Source organism: Sesamum indicum, linkage group LG15 (genome assembly GCF_000512975.1).
Source record: "Sesamum indicum cultivar Zhongzhi No. 13 linkage group LG15, S_indicum_v1.0, whole genome shotgun sequence".
NCBI lineage: Eukaryota > Viridiplantae > Streptophyta > Magnoliopsida > Lamiales > Pedaliaceae > Sesamum > Sesamum indicum.
In genome coordinates this window covers 4,961,101-4,982,287 of record NC_026159.1, presented here as the reverse complement: position 1 = coordinate 4,982,287, position 21,187 = coordinate 4,961,101, and the positions used below count along the sequence as shown (strand labels likewise).

Below are 21,187 nucleotides of genomic sequence, written 5' to 3'. Positions count from 1 at the left end.
TAATTACTGAGGTGTCATAACTTGAAGGTATAAAATATATTTAATCTTTTTTAAAATGAATTAAATATTAGCTCAAATTAAATTCGTTACGACTATTTTTTCAAGAAATTTAATTAATATAAAATACTTTTTCCGCCAAAATTTATTATAAGATTATTCAATTTATTATTAATCATCAAATATATGAAGTTTTCTTTTTATAAGACCAAGCATTACGGGTTGATAATGGTCAACCTTTGATATATTCATATAAAGTGACGAGCTCTATATATTAAATAGTGTTCAGATTTTTGACAAACAAGTAAACCAAACTGCCTGTTTGTTTATATATTTTCATTTTTCGTTTTCAATGTGAACTCTTGTTTTTACCATATTTGAAGTGAAAGTTTAAATATATAGGAATATATATATATATATATATATATATACACGTGTGTGTGTGTGTGTGTGTGAGGCCAATAAAGCTTGCCGGCCATTGGCAAATATCATAAATGGTAGAAATAATATTATCAATCTTATTTTTTTTAAACTATAAGTACTTTATATTAAAAACATAAGCTTTCCGTATAAATTGATCATAAGAAATTTTGGAAACATAGGTATAGTTCTTGAAATATTTATTTTGTTCATAACCTATGCAAAAGGTTAATTTTGATATAATCTACAAGTAATTAAGTAGGTAATATATAATGAAACAATTTGCTTAATAGATTGTACAAAAAATTACAACGACTTCTTCTAAGATTTGGCATAGTTACATTATTTGAAAAATTATAAATATCCTCTAATGCTTGATAAAATTATGTAATCATTGAATAGAAATAAAAAATTTATTGACTTTGTTCTTATTGTATTTTTTTTAAAAAAATAAAAATTTATATAAAAATCATACAACATAGATGAAATTTTTTTGAGAATTTGTAAAAAAGTTTATCCGCATACCATAAAGTTTCAAGAAAATTTTAAAAATAAGTGAAATTATAATTTATAATCCACTAGAACATTTTGGTCAATTTATCATAAAAAATAGACGAAAAACTAACAAATTAAGTTAATTAAGACGATCGTTAAAATCAAAAGGGTATTAATAATTTTTAAAAAACGATTCTATATTTATTATTATGATAAATATGAAGAAAACTAATAGCAATTTACCTTAGATTATAAGTAAGAAAGAAGGTGGGAGGTTTCCGCAATCCTCATCCTTTACATTAAAATAAAGTAAGAATTGTATCTAAAGTACAAAAAAGAAAAACATTTAAATTTGTGTCTTGGAGTTCCGACATTCTATCGAATGTCCTGATTTTCTGCAAAAATTCTTTCCCTTGCTTCCCTTGCCTGTAGAATGCAAATACAAAATTCTTCCCTCAAACGCAAACGCAAATTCAAATTCATGAATTCGAAAGTAACGTAAAGAGAAATTCTCAATGGCGATTCAGTATAACTTTGCAACTTTCATATGAATCATTTTTTAACTCGAAATCGTATTTTGGGCAGAAATTGAGGAAGCATTTACCTGTTTCTCCCAGTTTGTGAGACCTGTTAAGAGAGAAAGTGAGAGAGATTGCACTGTCGCTCCTGCTACTAATCCACTCCAAAGGCCCTCTCCTTTTAGGTGAAGAACAAATCCCAGTAGCAAGGCGACTGGTATACCCACCAGATAATAAGCCCCGAGATTCACATAAGCCCCTATGTGCTGCCATCCGCTACCTCTAGCTACCCCTGAGATAAAAAAGATTGAATGATTAAAGAAGCAAGGATATAAATTTACTCATTGCATCGACAACTTCGGTTATGCTAATTCCAAGTCAACCTCAAATCATGTAGATTGATCACCTGATAGGACAGCTTGTAAGCTATCCATGATGATGGAGACGCAAAGAAAAGGAACCATTTCTTGCACATGATTGACTACTTCCTTCTCGTCACTAAATGCATATCCCATTATACCACCGCAAATGAAAATAGTGATGCTGGTTATCAGGAACTCGGCAACTGACAGCACCAGAACTGCGCGGAGAGCAAGTCTAGCGGCTTGGGGTTTCCCTGCTCCTAGTTCATTTGAGACCAGAGTGCTAGAAAGGCAATTACGAGTTATGGTTAATTTATAGTATATATTGTGATTATGATAATAATATGTGATCCTAAGGTATAGATGTTGGTAGGTAGAATGTCATCAGAGATGATCAAGAACAGACCTTGCAGCGGCACCAAAAGAATAAGGTATGTGATAGTGCAATGAAGTGATCGTGAAGCTGCACACAAGGAAAAAGTAGATGTTTATGAATGAACATACTATGAAATGGTATATAGTTAATTAAATAGAAGCACCAAAAGTAAGATACCATATAGAAAGAACGGATGTCTCTAATTGTGGATTTGGCAACACTCCTGAAAGCAATATCACTAGCTGGAACGACCACCACTCCAGACTGTAATCAATAAGCGATGGGAGAATGTCATACATGAAGGGTAATGTAACACATAAATCATACTGAAAGCTGAAATGGAAGTTTTCTTCTAATCGCAAGTTCAAAGGGAAAAGTAAAAATTACCAGACCATCACAGCTGAGGGGATAGCGAATTGAAAAAACTCCCTCATAGTCACAAAAACATCTTTCGAGAATAACGAACGGGTTTTCTTACAGTTTGTTGAGTATTTCACATAAAGCACGAGCAAAATGACATTAACCCAATACGATATCCCTATGGACAGAGCTGCTCCAGCATTTCCAAGATTCAACTTAAATATAAAAGCCCAACAGAGAGCTAACTGGAAGCACAGAGACACTAATGAGCTCCAAAGCATTGGAATGATCGCACTCTGAGTCTGCAAGTACCGGACCAGAGACTGAAGAATAGCGTAAGGAAACAATGTGGGAATGAGCCAAATCGCAAACCTTCCCGCTTCAGCCGAGATTAAAGGATCTTGGCCAACGAATATTAGCAACTTCTCTGTGTAGATCCACAGAAGAGAAACTGGTATGCACACCAGAAACAGACATAAAATAGCCCCATAAGTAAAAGTTCCAACTCTGGGATACTGCCCAGCTCCATATGCCTGTCCGCACAGAGTTTCCAAAGCACTAGCCATCCCAAACTGCTCCACGGAATTATCACTTCATTAGCTAAGTAGAACTTTATTACCATGAGTGTTGAAAGCATGATTCGCTTTACATCATAATACAGTTAATCTATATGAACAGCTACTCGACCAAACTCTTTATTTCGATGATACAAACACACATCTGAAGCAAGACTCAAATTTTGGTGATTAGAAATTAACAAGGCACAGTGTTATTCTTGATGGCAACTAGTCATGATATCTCAGAATTAGTACACAAACACGGGAAAAGGCAAATAAACTCCCTATGATGAAGAAACAGAGCAAAACAAATTAATCCCAACCCGACCCCTTAATAGGGATTTGGAATAAAAGAAAGAAAAGATTACCAGCACGCTGAATCCCGTCACATTGCAAAAAGAGGTGGCGATAGAAGCACTTGACAGAGAGAGTTCATCCAAATGCCCCACCATAAAGATGGGCGAAGTCCGCAAAAGGTACTGCGATATCGTCACCACTATCATCGGCAACGCGATGTAATTGACCCGATTCAACTCCCTCGAAGTCGTGCCCCATCTCCTAAACCCGGATTCGCTCTCCCTGTTCGACCCCGTAAGTAAAGGCACTTCCGCCTCCATTTTCGGGGCCCAAAAACTACAACTATATTTTCTTGGATTTTTTTTTCCAGGATCAAAACACGAAGGCACTAGAGCTGACTGCCGCGTCTAACGACTAAATATACGAAAAAATCTGGACTGCCTATCAGCAGATCATTACCTACGTTATATGCATGGTCCCGAGAGGTTAATTTTTTAACGGGGTTGGATCTTTCCTTGAATAGACGATAGACAGATTTACGTATACGCATTTCCGAGCGAAAAGTAAAGCAAGCGGAGAACTGAGAAGAGAACAGTGGAGATCAAGGTAAATCCTCACGGAAAATTCTTACCCGATCAACTTTTGCGGAAGCAAAATAATTAGAGAATGAGTATATGCATGCACAACAAAAATACATTGTAATTCAAGTTGGATCGATCTATGATCTGAACTAGAATTTCCCAGAGACCAGCTACGAGGAGCATAATGGAGTCGGACAGGTGTTGAGTCTGTACCGGTGCATGCATGTCCGAATAATCGGTGATAACTGTTTTTTTTTGGTAAATATAGTTCACTGTTTAGAATTTAACGTAAATACAAATATTTTTTCATTTTATGAAAGTTTTTTAACGCTTTATTCAAATAAAAATAATTCTAAAATTTTTTAGGCGGTAAATTAGATATTATTATTTTACTTCTGTTAATTCTTTTAAAAAATAAAATAAAATATTTGAAAAAATATAAAAAAATAGAGTGAGTAAAATAAACAATTAATAGAAAATATTAATCCATAAAAATATTTTTAAAAAATTTAAAATTTTAATTTATAATCTAAAAGAGCATTTTAGTTAGTTTATAAATTGGACGGAAATCTAATGAAAGCTAACGAAATGGATTCATTATTAGATAGACGTTAAAATCTATAATTTTTCAAACAAAAAAGAGGTATTTATAATTATGTCAAGCTTTGATAAGGTGGTTATAATTTACCCTTCTGTTTAACAGTAAATTCTAACTCAAATCAGATTTAGTCGAATTTGAGGCTGAACCAATTATATAGCATATACAATACACTTGTAGTATGATTGTTACAATTCAAGAAAAGTGATCACTCATATAACAAGTGTTAAACTTGCTCAACAATTGATTTGATTTGGCCAAACCTAATTTAGATAAAAAAAAATTCGTTTTTAATGCTCTTACCGGGAAATTTGCATTTTTTACTCCATATATTAGGGTCTTTTTCAATTTAACCAATCTTATTTTTTTACGATTTTCTCATATTGCATTCCATAAGTTGAATTTTTTTTAAAAAAAAAATTAATATTAATCATCAAGTGCATTTATGGTCAAACAATTAACAAAGTTGTTAGCAATCTCACATACAATTCCATATGCTTTCCATAAATTATTGGATGAAAATACAGGTGAAAACTAAAAATTAAAAAAAAAATCAATTTATGAGATACAATATAAAAATATCATAACAAATGGTATTAAATTGCAAAAACCCTATTTGTCCCTATTTAACAAATCATGAAATTAAATTGTCGGATTGGATTTTCTTTCATAAATCTTAATATATTTTTATTAGATATGAAACTATATTATCTATATGTCCAAAAAAAATATTTTCGTGTCAAATGTAATATGATTTGTAATAAAAAAAAAAAAAACCCCGTTAATAATATGTAAGCTAGACTCAAAGACCTCAGCTATAATATTTGATGAAATTATATAATTTTGGGATAAAGGTTTAGAATTGTCAACTTTATTTTTATTGTACTTTTTTTTTCTTAAAAAATTAAAAAATTATAAAAAAAAATAAATCAAATGAGTTTGATGAAAAAATGAGAAAATTCGTAAAAAAATTGTCCACTTACTCTATAAAATAATTTCAAATTTTCTTTTTTAAAAAAAATAAATTAATAATTTATAGTTTATAATGGCATTTTGGTTAATTCACCATAAAAGGTGGATCATAACATAATAGAGACTAAGAGATTGGGCTAATTGTTTAATAACCATTAAAATTAGAAGGGTGTTAGTAATTTTTTATATATTTATAAAGGATAATTACACTTTTTTCCCTAATGCTTGGTGTAATTACAGGTAGACCCTCTATTGTTTGAAAAACTAATATAGTATTTTTAAGATTTGCTCCCGTTTAATAGAAAGGTCTCATTGTTAGTGAAATTCAGTGAATTTATTGATATTAATAAAAAAAAATGGAATAAAAATCGATATTTACCATCGATTTACTTATTGCAAGTCAAACAAATTTTTTCTGACTAAACTCCTCTTATAATGGTGAAAATATGGTTATTTGATCATAAAAAAGATTTATTTGACTTGCAGTAAATCAGTAATAAAGCAATTGGGATAAATATGAATTTTTATCTGATTTTTTTTTGTTAATATTAACTAACTCGATGAATATTAATTAATAGAAGAACTTATTTATTAGACATAAGACATTGAGAATACTAGATGTAATTTGTCAAATCATGGAGAGTCTATATGTAATTACAACAAACCTTAAAAAAGAGATGTGTAACTATCGCTATTTATAATTAACATATGAGACCTCATAAGAGCTCGATATAAATTATTTTTTCTTTTTAGATTCGATTTGATTTTGGATTTCAATTGTAATCTACTTAGGGTTATGTAGAGCCGAAAGGCTAATCAAATTACTTGATATTCGATTTGAAATTAATTAATAGAAGTTCATTTAAGCTTGAATCATTAAACTGACAATAAAACTTAAACTTAATTTGTTTTTATCTACTTAGGGTTAGATAGAACCAAAAGGCTAATCAAACTTAATTTATATTGATCATTTTGATTTCAAATTTTATTCATTGGATGTAATCTAAGTGAAAAAAAAAAATATTGCAAGTGACCGTCGAGCAAGTTGTTTTGATGTTCAAATATCAAGTGAGGTTATTTAAGGATAAATTCTTTTTTTTTTTTTTTCAGTAATAACTTTATTTCATCTCTTAACTTAATCCTAAGCACAACATGTTAGGCTTGTCAATGGGTGAGCAATACTTAGACCCAGAACCATTATGATAATTATTACCCAGAGTCGTACCTAAGGGTGTATTTGGATTAATGAATTTGAATTTAAAGGAAAGATATGGAAACAGAATTTCAAATGACTCCATTTAAAAAGAATTTGAAATCCATTCATATTTATAAAAGAATATTTCAAAATTAGAATGGAAGGATTTGAAATCTTTTAAATTTAGGATTATCCAGACGAATAAAAATTATTTTGATACCTGAGTTTTTAGCATTATTATCAAATTAATACATGAATTTTTGCAAATGATCGAATTGATACCTGAGTTTCTTTATAAATATCAAATTTATACACGAGTTTTTGCAAATACGTGGAATTGATACTTGATTTTCTCTATAATTGTCGAATAGATACCTATATCTATCCTAAAATATTTTGTAAAGACAAAAATATCCTTTAATCTAATATTAGTTTCTCTTTTTTCCCATTTGAATCGAACTTAGTCCTAAGTATTTATTTATCACTATACATTCTATGATAAAATAAATAACACAATTTAATTATAACAAAAAAAAATAGTAAATAGTAATATAAAATAAAAAGCACACTCAATGAGAGCCACTAATTTTATAAATAAAAGGTTACGGGATTTTAAAACTAAAAAAAGTATAAAATAAAATTTAATTTTAATTACCTTAAAGTTACAGTATTTAAGAAAAATAGTTATATAATTATTATTTAAAAATAATATGAATAATTAAACGATAATAAATAATTAGACTGAGAAGTGTAATTAAAGTTCACAATTTTAATTAAATAAAAATAAAGTCATCTTGATAAAGTAGATAGTTACTAAAAAAAAAAATTAAAAGAATAGTTATAGGAGATGAAATTTTATATTTTAATTTTTAAAAATTAGAACTTAAGGAAAAGATTGGTGAAATTATTTTTTGTTTGTCTTACTATATTTTTTTTCCTTAAATTATGATATTTTAAAAATTAAATCCATAAAATTACTTTTAAGTCAGAATGTCTTTAACTTTTATTTCGAAACCATCAATTCCTACCCAATCTATTAAATTTTAATTTTAATTATTAAATATATACTAAACTAATTTACATTATTTATTGTTATCACTGAAAATTGTTAATTATAATAGTATAATTTATTTAATCATAGGACTATATTGTGCTATAAATAAATAAATATATATAAAAATTAAATTAGATTAAAAGGGTAATTTTATCATTATAAATTGATCTAGTCGGTTTTTGTTTGATTAACCGAAAGTTGCACACCTCCAGTAGATCGATTGATAAATAATAATCAATTAAATTGAAAAAAATAGATGTTTTTTTTCTTCAAATTAGATACATAGATCCATGGGTATTGATGGGTAGAGACCCTATTCAAACCCAATTTATATTTTTTTATGGGTCTGGGTTTGGGTCCAAGTTTGGGCATGGGTCCAAAAATATTCAATGGGTCTGAGCCTGAGCCTTTGAATTATATTATCGGTCTAGGTAGGTAATATATAATGAAACAATTTGCTTAATAAATCATAAGGTAAATTACAATGAACTCTTTTGAGGTTTGGGAGAATTAATTACATCACTTTTTCGTTATTTGAAAATTTACAAATATCTCCTAATATTTGATAAAATTATGTAATCATTAGATAAAAGTTGGAAATTGTCAACTTCGCGCAATAAAAAAATATATAAAAAAGATGTTCAAGGTGGATAGAAATTTTTTTTAAAAAAATTATCCACATAGTCCATTAGAAAAAGTTTCAAAAAATTTTAAAAAATAAGAAAAATTATAATTCACAATCCACAAAAGGCATTTTGACCGATTCATTGTAAAATTAAATAAAAATCTAACGGGGACTATTGAATTGGGTTAATTGTTCATTGTTAAAATAAGAGGGATATTAGTAATTTTTCAAACAACGAGCGTGTATGTTATCCTGAATTATAAGTCGAAAAGAATCTGGGGGAACTTTTTGCGGTCCATCCCTTCTACATTAAAATAAAGTAAGGGTCAAACGTACAGGGAGTGCTGCCTCCGTAATATCACCTACAAAAATATAAAAAAGAGTACTACTCCTTTACAATAGTTGCAAAACATAAATAAAGAGTATTGTCCTTTATAATAATCACCAACAAAAGTATAAATAAGGAATACTATATTGCGGGTTAAAATGTTTTCTTTTTTTTTTGGTAGATAATATATAGATTGACTAATATACCCTTAATTATACTTTTTTCCAATAATTATCTCTTATATTAATTAATTAAATCAATAAATTTTTATTCATGTACGTTAAAAATAATTTATTTTATAAAATTTGACCAGTTATCCATTTTTTAATTTATTTAATTTAAAAATATAATAAAAATCTATATTATATTATTGTAGAGGACCTTTTTGGTGCTTAATATAATTTTGGTCTTCATTTTTTAAATTAATTAATTATTTATTTATAACTTGCCCACTCATCATAATCTTTCTTAACTACCTTTTAGTAGATTTTTTGTCCCATGCATTTTTATCTCATATATATATATATATATATCTTATGTTATCTTATATATATTTAACGTAATTTTTAATTATACAAAAAAATTTTTAACTCTACAAAAAAATAAATATATAATTTACAATAATATTTTATTTTAAGTTTTTCAAAATTATGTTATACATAAAATGTATCACACATACTATATTTAAAAGGAAAAATGCAAGCAACCTCCTGTGATATTGCAAATGAGTGAATTATTCATCTATAAAAAAAATAACTATTTACCTTTCTGTATTTTTTAAGATACAACAATTTATCCCCCTGTTTTTTTAAAATGTACCAATTTACCTTTTTAGATAGAAAAGTAAATTGCTTTGTTTTAATAAGTATAAGTGATAAATTGCTATTTTTTTTAATCATAGGAAGTAATCTGTCCATTTGTAATATCACAAGGCGTAAATTACATTAAATCCTATTTTTAAATTATGCACGTGGTGTAATATAAATGAATTCATTTTCTTTTTGGATAATCCTCAATATGATCGAAAAACAATATTATCCACGATTTACAAGCTTTCTTCTGTATACGTAACAGTTCCCCCCGCGCTGTACAAGCTCAACTCCATGATACAATCAACAAAACAAGTTTACTTTCATAACTTTCCCTGCCGCGGCCCCCGCCACTACCACCGGCACCCACCCCCCACTGGCCGGTTTCAGTGCCTATGTACTGCAAACGTCTCATTCCCATTGAAGGCACAGTCCTTTCTTGCACCATGTCTATTCACACGTCTCTACCAATTCACAGGCTACCCAATGGACTCGTTTTAGTTGGGAATTTGCCCAGAATAGATCCTCTGTCGTGCCACCATTGCCTGTATCCAGAGAGCATAATCGACGTGTCAGTGTTTGAATAAAATAGGTGTAATTCAGACGGAGCGAGGCAAGACTTAGACTCTTTTTGCTGATGTGAATCTACGATAATTGTCTGCCAAGATACAATGACCCTTTTTTAAATAACAGCGCCTGTGAATTTCAAGAAAAGTTTGTGCCTTCACCTGTTTTTCCCAGTTTGTGAAACCTGTTATGAATGAAAGCGCGATAGATTGTACTGTTGCTCCCACTATAAGTCCACACCAAAGGCCTGCTCCTTTCAGGTCTGCAACAAACGCCATCAATAAGGCCACCGGCACTCCCACCAGATAATATGCTCCAAGATTCACGTAAGCTCCTATATACTGCCACCCACTACCTCTGGCTACCCCTGAAGAAAAGAATGACTTCAGAGGAAATAAGGAAAAGGGTGTGTGTGTGTTAAGGCATTGCATCGACAACGTCAATATTGAACAGGATGCTGACCTGAAAATACTTCCTGTAAGCCATCCATGGTAAGCAAGACACTGAGGAAAGGAGCCATTTTCTTGACATAATCGACAACTTCTTTTTCCTCGCTAAATGCATATCCCAATATAGGACTGCAAATAACGAGACCAAAGCTGGCTACCAGGAACTCTGCAATTGACAGAGCGAGAACAGTGTAGAGAGTAACCTGGGCTGCTTCTGGTTTCCCTGCTCCCAGCTCGTTGGAGATCAGAGTGCTGGAAAAGACAAAGTGTCTGTTTTAGTGTACATGAACGTGATAGCATCGAACCTGTCTTAAAGTTCAACATTTGATTTATTTGTTCTGGATATATGTTTCGTATGGATCAAGAAGAAACCTTGCAGCAGCACCAAAAGAATACGGTATCAGACCATGCAAATAAGAAATCGTAAAGCTGCATGCAAAGGAAAGTATATAGTTAGAGTGGTGTAATCTGAAATCTTGAAATCATCAAATAGCAGCAAGGCAAATCGGGACACCATATAGAGAAAACCGATGTCTCTAATTGTGGATTTGGCAACACTCCAGACAGCAATAGTATCAGCTCGAACGACCACCACTCCAGACTGTAGACATTGGCAGCAGAGTAATGCTTAAGTACTGCCAGGCTAATAGAAAACAGAATTTCTTGGTCCACTAATCCAAATTCAGCAGATCAAAGTTAATTTACCAGACCATTGCAGAAGACGGTATAGCAAGCTGAAAGAACTCCCTCAGAGTCTCCATTGAAAATGAAGCATGGGTTCTGTCACAGGCAGGAGAATACTTAACATAGAGCAGAAGCAAAATGACGTTAAACCAATACGCTACTCCTATGGAGAGTGCTGCTCCAGCATTTCCAAGTTCAAACTTGAATATGAAAGCCCAACAGAGGAATAACTGGAAGCCCAGAGACACCAATGAACTCCAAACCATGGGAAGGATCAAACTCTGACACTGCAAATAACGAACAAGACACTGGAGAATGGCGTAGGGGAACAGCGTGGGGATGAGCAGAATCGCAAATTTCCCTGCTTCAGCTGCTATTAAAGGATCTTGGCCCATTAATACTAACAGCTTCTCTGTCAACATAAACAGAAGAGACAACGGTATGCATACCACGAAGAGACAAAAAATGGCCCCAATACTGTAAGTTCCGACTTTTTTGTATTGCTCTGCTCCATATGCCTGCCCGCATAGCGTTTCCAAAGCACTAGCCATTCCAAACTGCAAAGATTAAAGTCATTTCTTAATTATTAGCTGAAAGAATATTCATGGAAGTTAACCTCACGAAGTATCCAAATTAACTAAGATGACCAAAACATTGCAGAGCTCAAGTCAAAAGCACATATACACACAAGTATTACACAAACGCTTTAATTATTGATCAAATGTAAATAAACTGCAAACCCTCCATATCAATAACAGGCACATCTAGCAGCAGAAGGAAGCAATATAATAACTGAAATGCCGAGGTTAAAATACTAGGACGTATACCGAAAAATGATAACTGAAGTGGCTTACATCTCTATTCTTGCACCATTTACGTGCAAATGCGAGAAAATTAGATGAATACATGAAAAAAGGGATTACAAATATCCAGTGGGCTTCGCAAGAAATACATTTGCAATGCAATAACGCTTCATGAACAGAATAATAGCATTAAATCCCATAATCCCTTCAACAATAATAATTAAAAAAAATAAAAGAACACTATAAGGAATCAAAGCGACCTTACCAGTACACTGAATCCCGTAACATTGCAAAGAGAGGTGGCGATGGAGGCACTTGACAAAGAGAGTTCATTCAAATGGCCCAACATAAACATGGGCGAAACCCGCAGCAGGTACTGGGACACCGTTGCCACTATCATCGGCAAAGCAATCCAATTCACACGGCTCAGCTCCAGGGCAAATGCGTCCCATCTCGTAAACCCGCTTTTGCTACCGGGATTTTCCTTTTTCACCAGCGCTTCCACCTCCATTCTTGGAGGAACTCAGAAAGACAGAATCTTGACGTACGTGATTGCAAGAATTGATTTTCCACGACGATTTTCTTCCTGGATCAATGCTTCAAGATGCGGGCTCCCACTTCCGTCGTTTGTACAGGCTTCTCATCAAACAACGTCAACGATGACATTGAAAATGGTGGACAAAGAATATCTGTTGTTGTTAAGACCAACGTACCATCAAAGAATCTCTGTTGCCGTTCCGAACTTTTTGGGTTAGAGGAAAAGAAATTACGTTCTGCGGGATTCACTGGTTTGATGTGGATGACCCACTTTAATCGGGTTGGAAGCTGATTTCTTGGTTCGCCACGAGTTTGCTCAATATATATTGTATAAGGACAATTTAATAAAAAATTTAACACTGTTAAACATAACTAACAAAATGAGAAAGTGTGCAATATTTAAGAAAATACACAAATTTTTTGTCTATTTAAATTTTGAAAACACGTGCAAAGTGAGATGTCCTAAAATATTTTCATGTTTAGTTTGAATTATTTCGCCCATTTTTGACTAGTTTTGAGTGTTTCGGAACAATATTATTATTCAAATTTACTATTTATTTTAATCTATACATAACTAAATAAATTATATACATATTCATACATGTATATCAATATATATAAAAAAATAATAATTTGACAATGAATAGTTTTTTTATCTCTTACTAACTAATATCAAATATATCATACTTATTTTATATTATTAATAAATTCAAATATACACCCTATCTGTAATATATATTTATTTATTTTTAATTTTTTCTTTTTATGTCTATAAAACGCACAAAAATAAATTAAAAATGAAATCAAACTGAGCGGTGGACTTTTATGCAATTTATCCGGTACTATTTCGCTTAGCCTGGCAAGGACCGACTAAGACCTATGAGAAACTTCCACGTGGCGATTCAAGTTTATGCAGGCACAGCTACTCCCATCGCTTTTGAACCAAAACCCTCTTCCCTTTCCTCCTCGTATTGCGACAGCACAAGCAGCCGTTCATATTTTAAGGTAACCCCTCTCTCTCTCTCTCTCTCTCTCTCTCTCTCTCCATAGAATTCACTTGCGTTTTCTGGTTTATTTGAAAAACAGTATATTCTTGGAGTCCAGGTTTATATTTTTCGGGAAATTTGGGCTCTTGGATTGATTTAGTGAGTTTTTATGCATTTTTACGTGGGGACATTCATATATGTAGATTCTTTTCTCTTGAGTTTTTAGCAGTCAGTTTGGATTATTTTCCCTTTTGCATTTGATTTTAAATATTTATCGTTTGGGCTTTGTGTGAACTATTGCCCCCTTAAAAGAAGACAATAAAGAATATGAAGTTAAACTTCAATTTAAGCGCTGATGTTTTGTAATAACTGGGAAGAAGATAGAAATTTATGACTGTGGAAAAAGTAGTGTATGTAAAATGTCATTTTATGATTGTGGGTTAAAATACTATTGACTGAGGAGAAGTTGGAACTTTTACTGCCCAGAATACAGATGTCTCGTGTTCAGTTATTCCTCGGTTTGTTTGTAGATTGAGCTTCAGCATTCACTGCTTATCTAATTTCTTTATTTTCACAGTTGAGAAAACAGAGGCGATAAAAATGATAAAAAGGCGATTCTACAGGTTTGAACACGGTAATAGGGATGACCCTTCTGAATCCTCATCTTCTTCAGACTCTGAAGTGGAGGCAGAGGCCACAGATGAAACAGAAGTTGAAGAAGAGGAAGAAGAAGAAAATGTTGCTGCAGATGTGAGGGAGAAAGGAGAAGCGACCTCTTCTTCTGGTGTGTGTAACTTTAGGTGTCCTATTTTGATTGCTTTCTTTTTCTTGATCTTTGCTGATTAAGCATATGGTAGTGAAAATCTGTTCGTGTACATATATTGACCTTGCTTGTTCTGTATCATGCTATCATTAGATTATTGTCTTGCTTAGCTTAGTTTGTAATATCCAGGATTTAAGTTGGAAACCATGTTTCTTGTCAAATTTATTTTTTGATTGTTTCACACTTTCAGGTTATGAGAGCGAGGATAGTTCAGCAAATGAAGTTAACCTTGACTCATCAGGTTAGACTTATTCTTGTTTCTTTCTCTTCTTACACCTTTTGTGTCAATGTTCATACCTAATTCCATTTCCAATGAAGTATATTTAGGTTCAAGTGTTCCATTAGTGCATTAATGCATTCTGTTTGATGTGACTTCATTGGTATTACTTCATAGTTTGCTGCATGACATGCTTTGTGGAACCTCTTACAACTTTGCATGCAGTGTCGTGCAGTCTTTTGGCTGTGAAATTCTCTGGTCTCTTTTCTCGTCTTATGTACTGTAAAAACTACTAGTGACTATTGTAGTGTATATCATTACTTCTCGTTCCTCATATGTATTGCTTATCCTAATAGCATTTCATGATGGGATCACAAGAAAAAAAACATCCATATCTTTGTTGCTAACTGCTGATAACCAGCTGGTATTACCAGAAGAAATAATGTATATCTTTACTTTAAGGCCAAGACTAATATGTTTGTCGTTACCGCGAAGCACACCTTTTACAAAGATGTTCCATCTTAGATGTTGAAGTTGGACAGCTAGTGAGAGTGAAATCTTCAATAGTGGAGCTGTCTCAAGAGGTTTATAGCAGTTTGATCTTAGCCAAACATCATGCTAATGAATGATATGGTATAACTATAACGTATTCTGCTGTACAAAAATCAGTTAAAAAATGCCCAATCCTTGGGTACTGAACTTTATTTTCTATCATTTGAATTGTTTTATTCCCAGTTGACAGACCTTTTATGGCTCTGGAGCTGATGTTTTTCTGTATGATCTCATTTTTTCTATTTCACAGTCATTTTTTTAGTTATATCTGAATGTTTCTCCTCATCAATATTCCTTGTTTTGGGCATATTATAATTTTTCTTTTTTACTATGTTATCAACTTTCTTCAGATACACTATGCACCAAGATGTGCAGCATCTTGCTGTTATATATTCAAATATCCTTTTTAAATTTAATGTCCCTCTTTGAAAGGTGTTTGGGCTTCTGATAAGTACGAAAGTTAATCAGACATATTAGTGTTTCAGGTTTGTTACAGCTGCATGTCAAGTTGCGTTTGGATGAAGATCACCTAAAAAGTGGATAGTCTGATTTTTTTTCTTGAAAATTGTGTTTTTGCGCCCATAAATTCATGTGCTAGGAAATCTTTTATCTTGTGAATGTTTTTATGTTCAATAGAAATGTTGAGTTGATTTCTGAGATTTAACGGGCATAAGAAAGTCAAATAAGGTTACAGTTAATAGTTTGCCACTTACCCCCAGATGTGGCTTTCGAGTAGATTGGCAGAACCGACCATAACTGCATCCTTAATATTTGTGATGAGATCACGAGGATAAGTATCAGTTAAAGTATAAATTCTGACCGAATTGCGCCGCTTTTCTTTATTTACCTGGGACCACTATATGTGTGTACTATAACTTGAGGCTTTTTTCTCTAAGAAAAAATCCAGCATAAATGTTTCATGTAACAGAAAATGTTCAAATCAAATGGTTACCTTCTAGAATAACCTTCATTCTTACTATAAACATAGAATTCCATCTTTGCAGGTTTGCCTACGAGCGACGATGATGTGGCAGCTCAAGCTGGTGGGCAAGATATTATTGGAAGTTTTACTAGTGCTGAAGGCAACAATGTATTTCCCAAGGCAGAGCTTACTCCTGAAAAGGATGAGGTCCAATTTGATGCGATGGATTGTGTTCTAAAATGTAAATCAGTCTTCAAGTGCAAGCTGTGCCCCAGAATTGTCTGCTTGTCAGAGGAGACTTTAAAGGCTCATCTGAACTCCAAGGCAAGTATTTTTTAGATGCTAGGAACATTTCTCAAGAGTTTCATTTCTAATTCAAGATCATTTTGTGATCATAAATCACGGCTGAGCAGGATTTTTCAACTGCAAAAAACATGGATGAACTACACAGCTAGCATAAGCAAAGTTGTTGTTGGAGCTAGGCTGCTAGGTAGGGGTATTGGGGCTAGCTTAACGAGCTTCTGTGGTCAATAGCTAGTGACTGGCTGGCTTAGTTGGCAGGCAGGAACAAAACCGAAGCTAAGGAAGCAAAGGGAGGAATCCCCTCTCTCGACTCCCCGATCAAAAAAGCAGGAGGTTAGCTGACATAGGTGAGAGAGGGGGGGGGGGGGGCGCGGGGGGTCCTCGCCCAACCAAAGAGCGAGGAGAGAGTAATTGACCTCCTTGTTGGAGGGGGTGGGGGGGCTAGACCGAATAGATAGCTAATGCAGGTTTCTGGTAAGGCGAGTTCTCATTAGGGCTAACACTCTGGTTAAATAGAATGGATATATCCAGAATAACAAAAGTTATCTTTTTTTATTTTGTCTAATTTGTTGAAAAAGCTAAAGTCAACAACTTCTAATAAGTAGGATATACGCATTATGTCTTACATTCTAGATGCTTGGTGTTAAATCTTTCTTTTGAGTCTCCATAATAATATGGTTTTTCGCTCCCCCAAACAAACAATGTCATTTTGTGCATCCCTATTCAAAGTATTATGTGTTAAGCTCTAAAATTTTCTGGTTTAATCATTCTTTTGTCATCCTTAACATATTTCTAGTTTCTGTTCTCTTTTCTTTTTAATTCATATGTGAAGCACTCTTCTGAATTTTTCTAATATGAACAAAGATAAGTTGGTGAAAAGAATATTGACGTAATGGCCATGGAGGTTGTGGAATTGGACTTTCATACCCTTGAGGTAGTTGAGATCATTTGATGGTGGACTTTCACATTGATGATCTATTCGTTGTGCGGCTTGTGGTGGCCCCTTAGTGGTATATTAAGTTCATGAAGCTCTGCAGTTGACAAATAATAGGAAAAAATCAGTAAAATTAGCTCAACCCTAAAACAAATCCTTAACAGGAGTTGTATTTGTAAGAGCGCACAAATATGTCTACGTGCTACATTCTTGCTTGATTCATGGTTCAAAGATCAGAGCAAATCTCTCTCTAATTCTGGTGTGTTCTTAGTCGTTGTTCAATGTTGAGATTATGTCCAGTGGTGCAATAACTGTTAGTGATCTTTCAAAAAAATTACTTTTGTCCCACGGCAGGTCATCCACTTACATTTCCTTTCTTTCTGTTCTGAAAGGATACTGCAGTAACAGAATTTTGAATAGTTTGATAACTTTATTTCCTCTCCTTGACAGAGACATGCCCGTTCTGAGAAATTACGTAGAGAAGGGAGGCTTAAGCTTATGCTCAACGATGATGGACAAATTGAGGGTGAGACGGCTCCTGAGGTTCATCCTACAACTGCTGTGTCTGGACAGGTAAAAATGATATCCTTCAACTTGAGCTAGCTGAAAGACTGGCAGCTAAGATGAATGTTTAACCATTGTTGCTCGTTTATGTGAATAGTCTGAATCTTTTCCTAATTTAAATGTAATAACGCAACAGAAGTCTGATAAACCAAAGAAAAAGGGCAAAGGGAGATGGAAACAGAGGAAGAGATCTAGACAGGTAAAGGACATCCCATTACTTGCAAATGGATAGCATTTAGCTCTAATGGTGTTGTGACTTGATTTTCTGAATCTCCAAAGGAAATAAGGCCAGAGAAAGCAAGACAATCAACAGAGAAGCAGGGGAAGAGACGGAAGGATGATAGCTGAAAAAGATGATTACGACTTCCAATTTTTGCCCTCACAACCTGAATGCAGTTCCAAATACATAGAAGTTTAAAGTTCTACAGGACAATCCTAGAAACAAGTTGATAGACTCTTTCAGTTTTGTTTGCTTTGACATCTTGCCAGTTTTACCTAAATGCTCGGGATTCCCAGAAATTACATGAGTCGAATGAGGAAAAAAGTGGGTTATTTTACTTGCTTGTTTATTTTTGTGGTGATCTTTTTCTTCTGTAGCTTGTAAAGTTCGCATGCTGTACAATGGCACCATATAGAATGGCAAGAGGAAATGTTAATTACGCATGCACACCAATACTCTACACTCAAATCTAATTTGATAACTTCTGATGGCTAGGTGTTTCAACAGCTTTACAAATATGAAAATATGCTTCCAGATGCTACAACGCAAATGTCAGAAAACAGAGGCTGAAAAATGGTGGAAAAATATCAAATGAATGCCCAAGAACCTAATTGGAGTTGTAATGTATGCACAAATGGAAGGGTAGAACCAAGCATCATACATCAATGGTGTTAACTTAATCCTCTTAGCATAGTCTACTAAAATCCACAAAAAGCCCTTGGCAGTGAATGTAGGTTGAGCAACAGATACAAAATTATAATCACAACTCGAAAAATCTATCAAACAACTGCTTCCAGGCTATTGGGTGAAACCAATAACAAACTTTTGCCTAGTCCCAATCACTTTGAGCATCTTAGAGTTTTTAAGAGTTTAATGGGGCCAAATATTTTGCACTTTTAGCAAGCGAGGCTGGAATGAACCAGCAGCGCACTGTAGTATGCATAAGCTGGTTGTAACAGCACAGGAAGGACCTCAAAATCAGTCTGGACACGCAGTCAATACTTGAAAGAAATTGCCAAAGTAAACTGCAGCTACAGGCAGATCAGCACATCGAAGAGCTAAAGAAAGCCACATGATCAGAAAGTTCGTCTCATCATGTTTTATGCTCTTCATTCGAAAGATGATTGGGTGAAGGCTGACTTTGTTCTTCACATCCATCTGCTTCACCAGCATGGCCAGGTGGAGTGGCTTGTTCACCAGTCTCACTGTTCTCAGGGTGAAAATTAATGGGGAATTTGGTTACTCTTGGTTTATCGGATAATATGTTTCTTTGAATCCTGTCAATCAAGATCTTCTGGGGAGGCTCCTCCCTGAGCTGCTCATCATCATAATCATTATTAACATAATAGCCCACGCGAACAAATTCTTGACCCATGTAAGAGCATGTCAACAAAAGCACTGTCACACCTATGATGTCTTCCTCACGAATCTTGGAAGGATCCGGAGGGTCTGCCTGAGATCAATTCACACAAGAAAGTAAGATCATGATGTGTACATGGCAGTAGCCCATTACAAAGTATAAGTCCTCAAACATATCTTTACTGTATTTACCTGCAAAACAAATCGATAATTTCCAACATTGACTGGGCCAACAAGAACACTTTCTAAAAGTTGGTCATATGTTTCATCCTCAGCAGATCCAACATAGATGAGTTTCCATTCCAAATCTGCAGTGCACTACATTGATTATAAAATAGACATACAAGACAGTATTCTTTTGTCCAAGCAAATGAAAATTCATGCATGTATGTTAAGTCAAGAGGTGAAAAGAACCTTCATGTAACTGAAAATAAATAGAGTAAACAACCAGATGTGCAAAATATGTCGCCGCACCACCAATCATGCATCACGGGACGGAGAGAAAAAGCAACCACCTTCAATTCGACCAAACCCCTCTTTGACAGATGTGAAGAATCACAAAGTGGAATGTTATTAACTTGAAACCATTTCTCAGTTATTTATACCCAGCTGCATGTTTGACTGATTTGGCACACTATCACGGAAAGATAATGAAATAGCTGAAATCTTCTGCCATAAAATATTTAAACCCTCATTAATTCCCAGTTTTTTCTATTCAAGATAACATTTGCAATTTTCTTAATAGAGTCACATGATGACAACTATTCTTCACGTTGGTACGCTTCCAGGGATTTGTTCCATGCTATAGGTATTTTCTCTTAAACCAGGACTTGTTCCCTTGGATAAGAATATTTGGTTTCGTGATTAAATTGTCAACACCACAGGTTCAGGGCTGCCTACAGCATTTCATGTCTGATAAAGAAACCGCAAAAGGCCATGTTGCAATTACTGCTTGCATCAAATTCACCAGGTAATAAATTGACAGGCATAGGATGCAAAAGGCTCCACCCTAGCAATAAATACCGGATTTAGTGGTGGCCCCCACTCACACTAGAAAACTTCAAATGCACTCATCATCACAGCTTAGATTAGCTCTGTGTATAAATGTCGAATTTTTCCTAAAATGCGATTCAGTTTGCTACCAATAATACAGAAATGGATATTCGACGTAGCTGAAGCACTGTTTTTCACAATCCCCAACCTTTTTAATATATAGCTTGTGCAGCTTGGTTGTATGGCACAATGCAAAAGCAGATGTGATCCTCCCACTCTAGAAAGACCCATTGCCTGCTGGTTCCGACTTCAAAACTCAGAGCCAGCTTGTTCATTGCACCCTTCAACCTTATGGGTTATGGATGCAAGCCATTTTGGATAGGGAGTTGTAGAACAAGCCTTGATCTCTTTTAAAAAAATGCAAAAGAGCAATTGTCTAGCAAGACTAGTAGATGCCCAATCACCAGGGTTTGATGAATGGTTGCATTGAATCATCACCATCCTAGCCTGAGATTTTGTAAGTTATGGCAAGTGCCACGTAGAAAACAAAGTCTGCGGATATTCTACATGCACGTGGTAATCAATGTTACCTCTGTCTCCAAGGTCTGTCCACAAATATGATCTAGATCTATCTTCTTTTCTAAGAAGGTCCTCTATAGCCCACAGTTTATTATTCTTTATTCAGTTGTTCAATTTATGAAACCAAGTCCATTAACAGGTGCAGCGAATT

At 33.8% G+C, this 21,187-nt stretch overlaps 4 protein-coding genes across 5 annotated transcripts in view; 1 reads left to right on the top strand and 3 right to left on the bottom strand.

The window, feature by feature from the left end:
- On the bottom strand, positions 1,228 to 4,092 carry LOC105177914 (protein DETOXIFICATION 14-like). The gene is made up of 7 exons (XM_011101210.2): positions 3,454 to 4,092; positions 2,556 to 3,100; positions 2,346 to 2,432; positions 2,199 to 2,255; positions 1,837 to 2,075; positions 1,517 to 1,722; positions 1,228 to 1,338 (listed from the first exon to the last, which is right to left on the bottom strand). The coding sequence occupies exons 1-7, from the start codon at positions 3,700 to 3,702 to the stop codon at positions 1,288 to 1,290; spliced, it is 1,434 nt and encodes a 477-aa protein (XP_011099512.1). The 5' UTR covers positions 3,703 to 4,092; the 3' UTR covers positions 1,228 to 1,287.
- On the bottom strand, positions 9,780 to 12,859 carry LOC105177913 (protein DETOXIFICATION 14-like). The gene is made up of 7 exons (XM_011101209.2): positions 12,313 to 12,859; positions 11,266 to 11,801; positions 11,075 to 11,161; positions 10,933 to 10,989; positions 10,574 to 10,812; positions 10,273 to 10,478; positions 9,780 to 10,089 (listed from the first exon to the last, which is right to left on the bottom strand). Exons 1-7 carry the CDS (start codon positions 12,556 to 12,558, stop codon positions 10,042 to 10,044), a joined length of 1,419 nt encoding a protein of 472 aa, XP_011099511.1. The 5' UTR covers positions 12,559 to 12,859; the 3' UTR covers positions 9,780 to 10,041.
- Positions 13,434 to 18,552, top strand: LOC105177912. 2 transcript variants are annotated; one of them, XM_011101208.2, is made up of 7 exons: positions 13,434 to 13,589; positions 14,148 to 14,354; positions 14,584 to 14,634; positions 16,167 to 16,408; positions 17,772 to 17,894; positions 18,022 to 18,084; positions 18,165 to 18,552. In XM_011101208.2, the coding sequence occupies exons 2-7, from the start codon at positions 14,171 to 14,173 to the stop codon at positions 18,231 to 18,233; spliced, it is 732 nt and encodes a 243-aa protein (XP_011099510.1). In that variant the 5' UTR covers positions 13,434 to 13,589; positions 14,148 to 14,170; the 3' UTR covers positions 18,234 to 18,552. The 2 variants fall into 2 exon arrangements, with proteins under 2 accessions (XP_011099510.1, XP_020554895.1); XM_020699236.1 differs by lacking the exon at positions 13,434 to 13,589 and adding an exon at positions 13,617 to 13,729.
- Positions 18,702 to 21,187, bottom strand: part of LOC105177911 (probable histone chaperone ASF1A) — a 3,092-nt gene continuing 606 nt past the window's right edge. Inside the window, exons 2-3 of the mRNA XM_011101207.2 lie at positions 19,657 to 19,772; positions 18,702 to 19,558 (exon numbers count right to left, since the gene is read on the bottom strand). Coding sequence (XP_011099509.1) covers positions 19,199 to 19,558; positions 19,657 to 19,772 — 476 coding nt within the window. The 3' untranslated portion in view covers positions 18,702 to 19,198. The remainder of the gene's footprint in view (positions 19,559 to 19,656; positions 19,773 to 21,187) is intronic.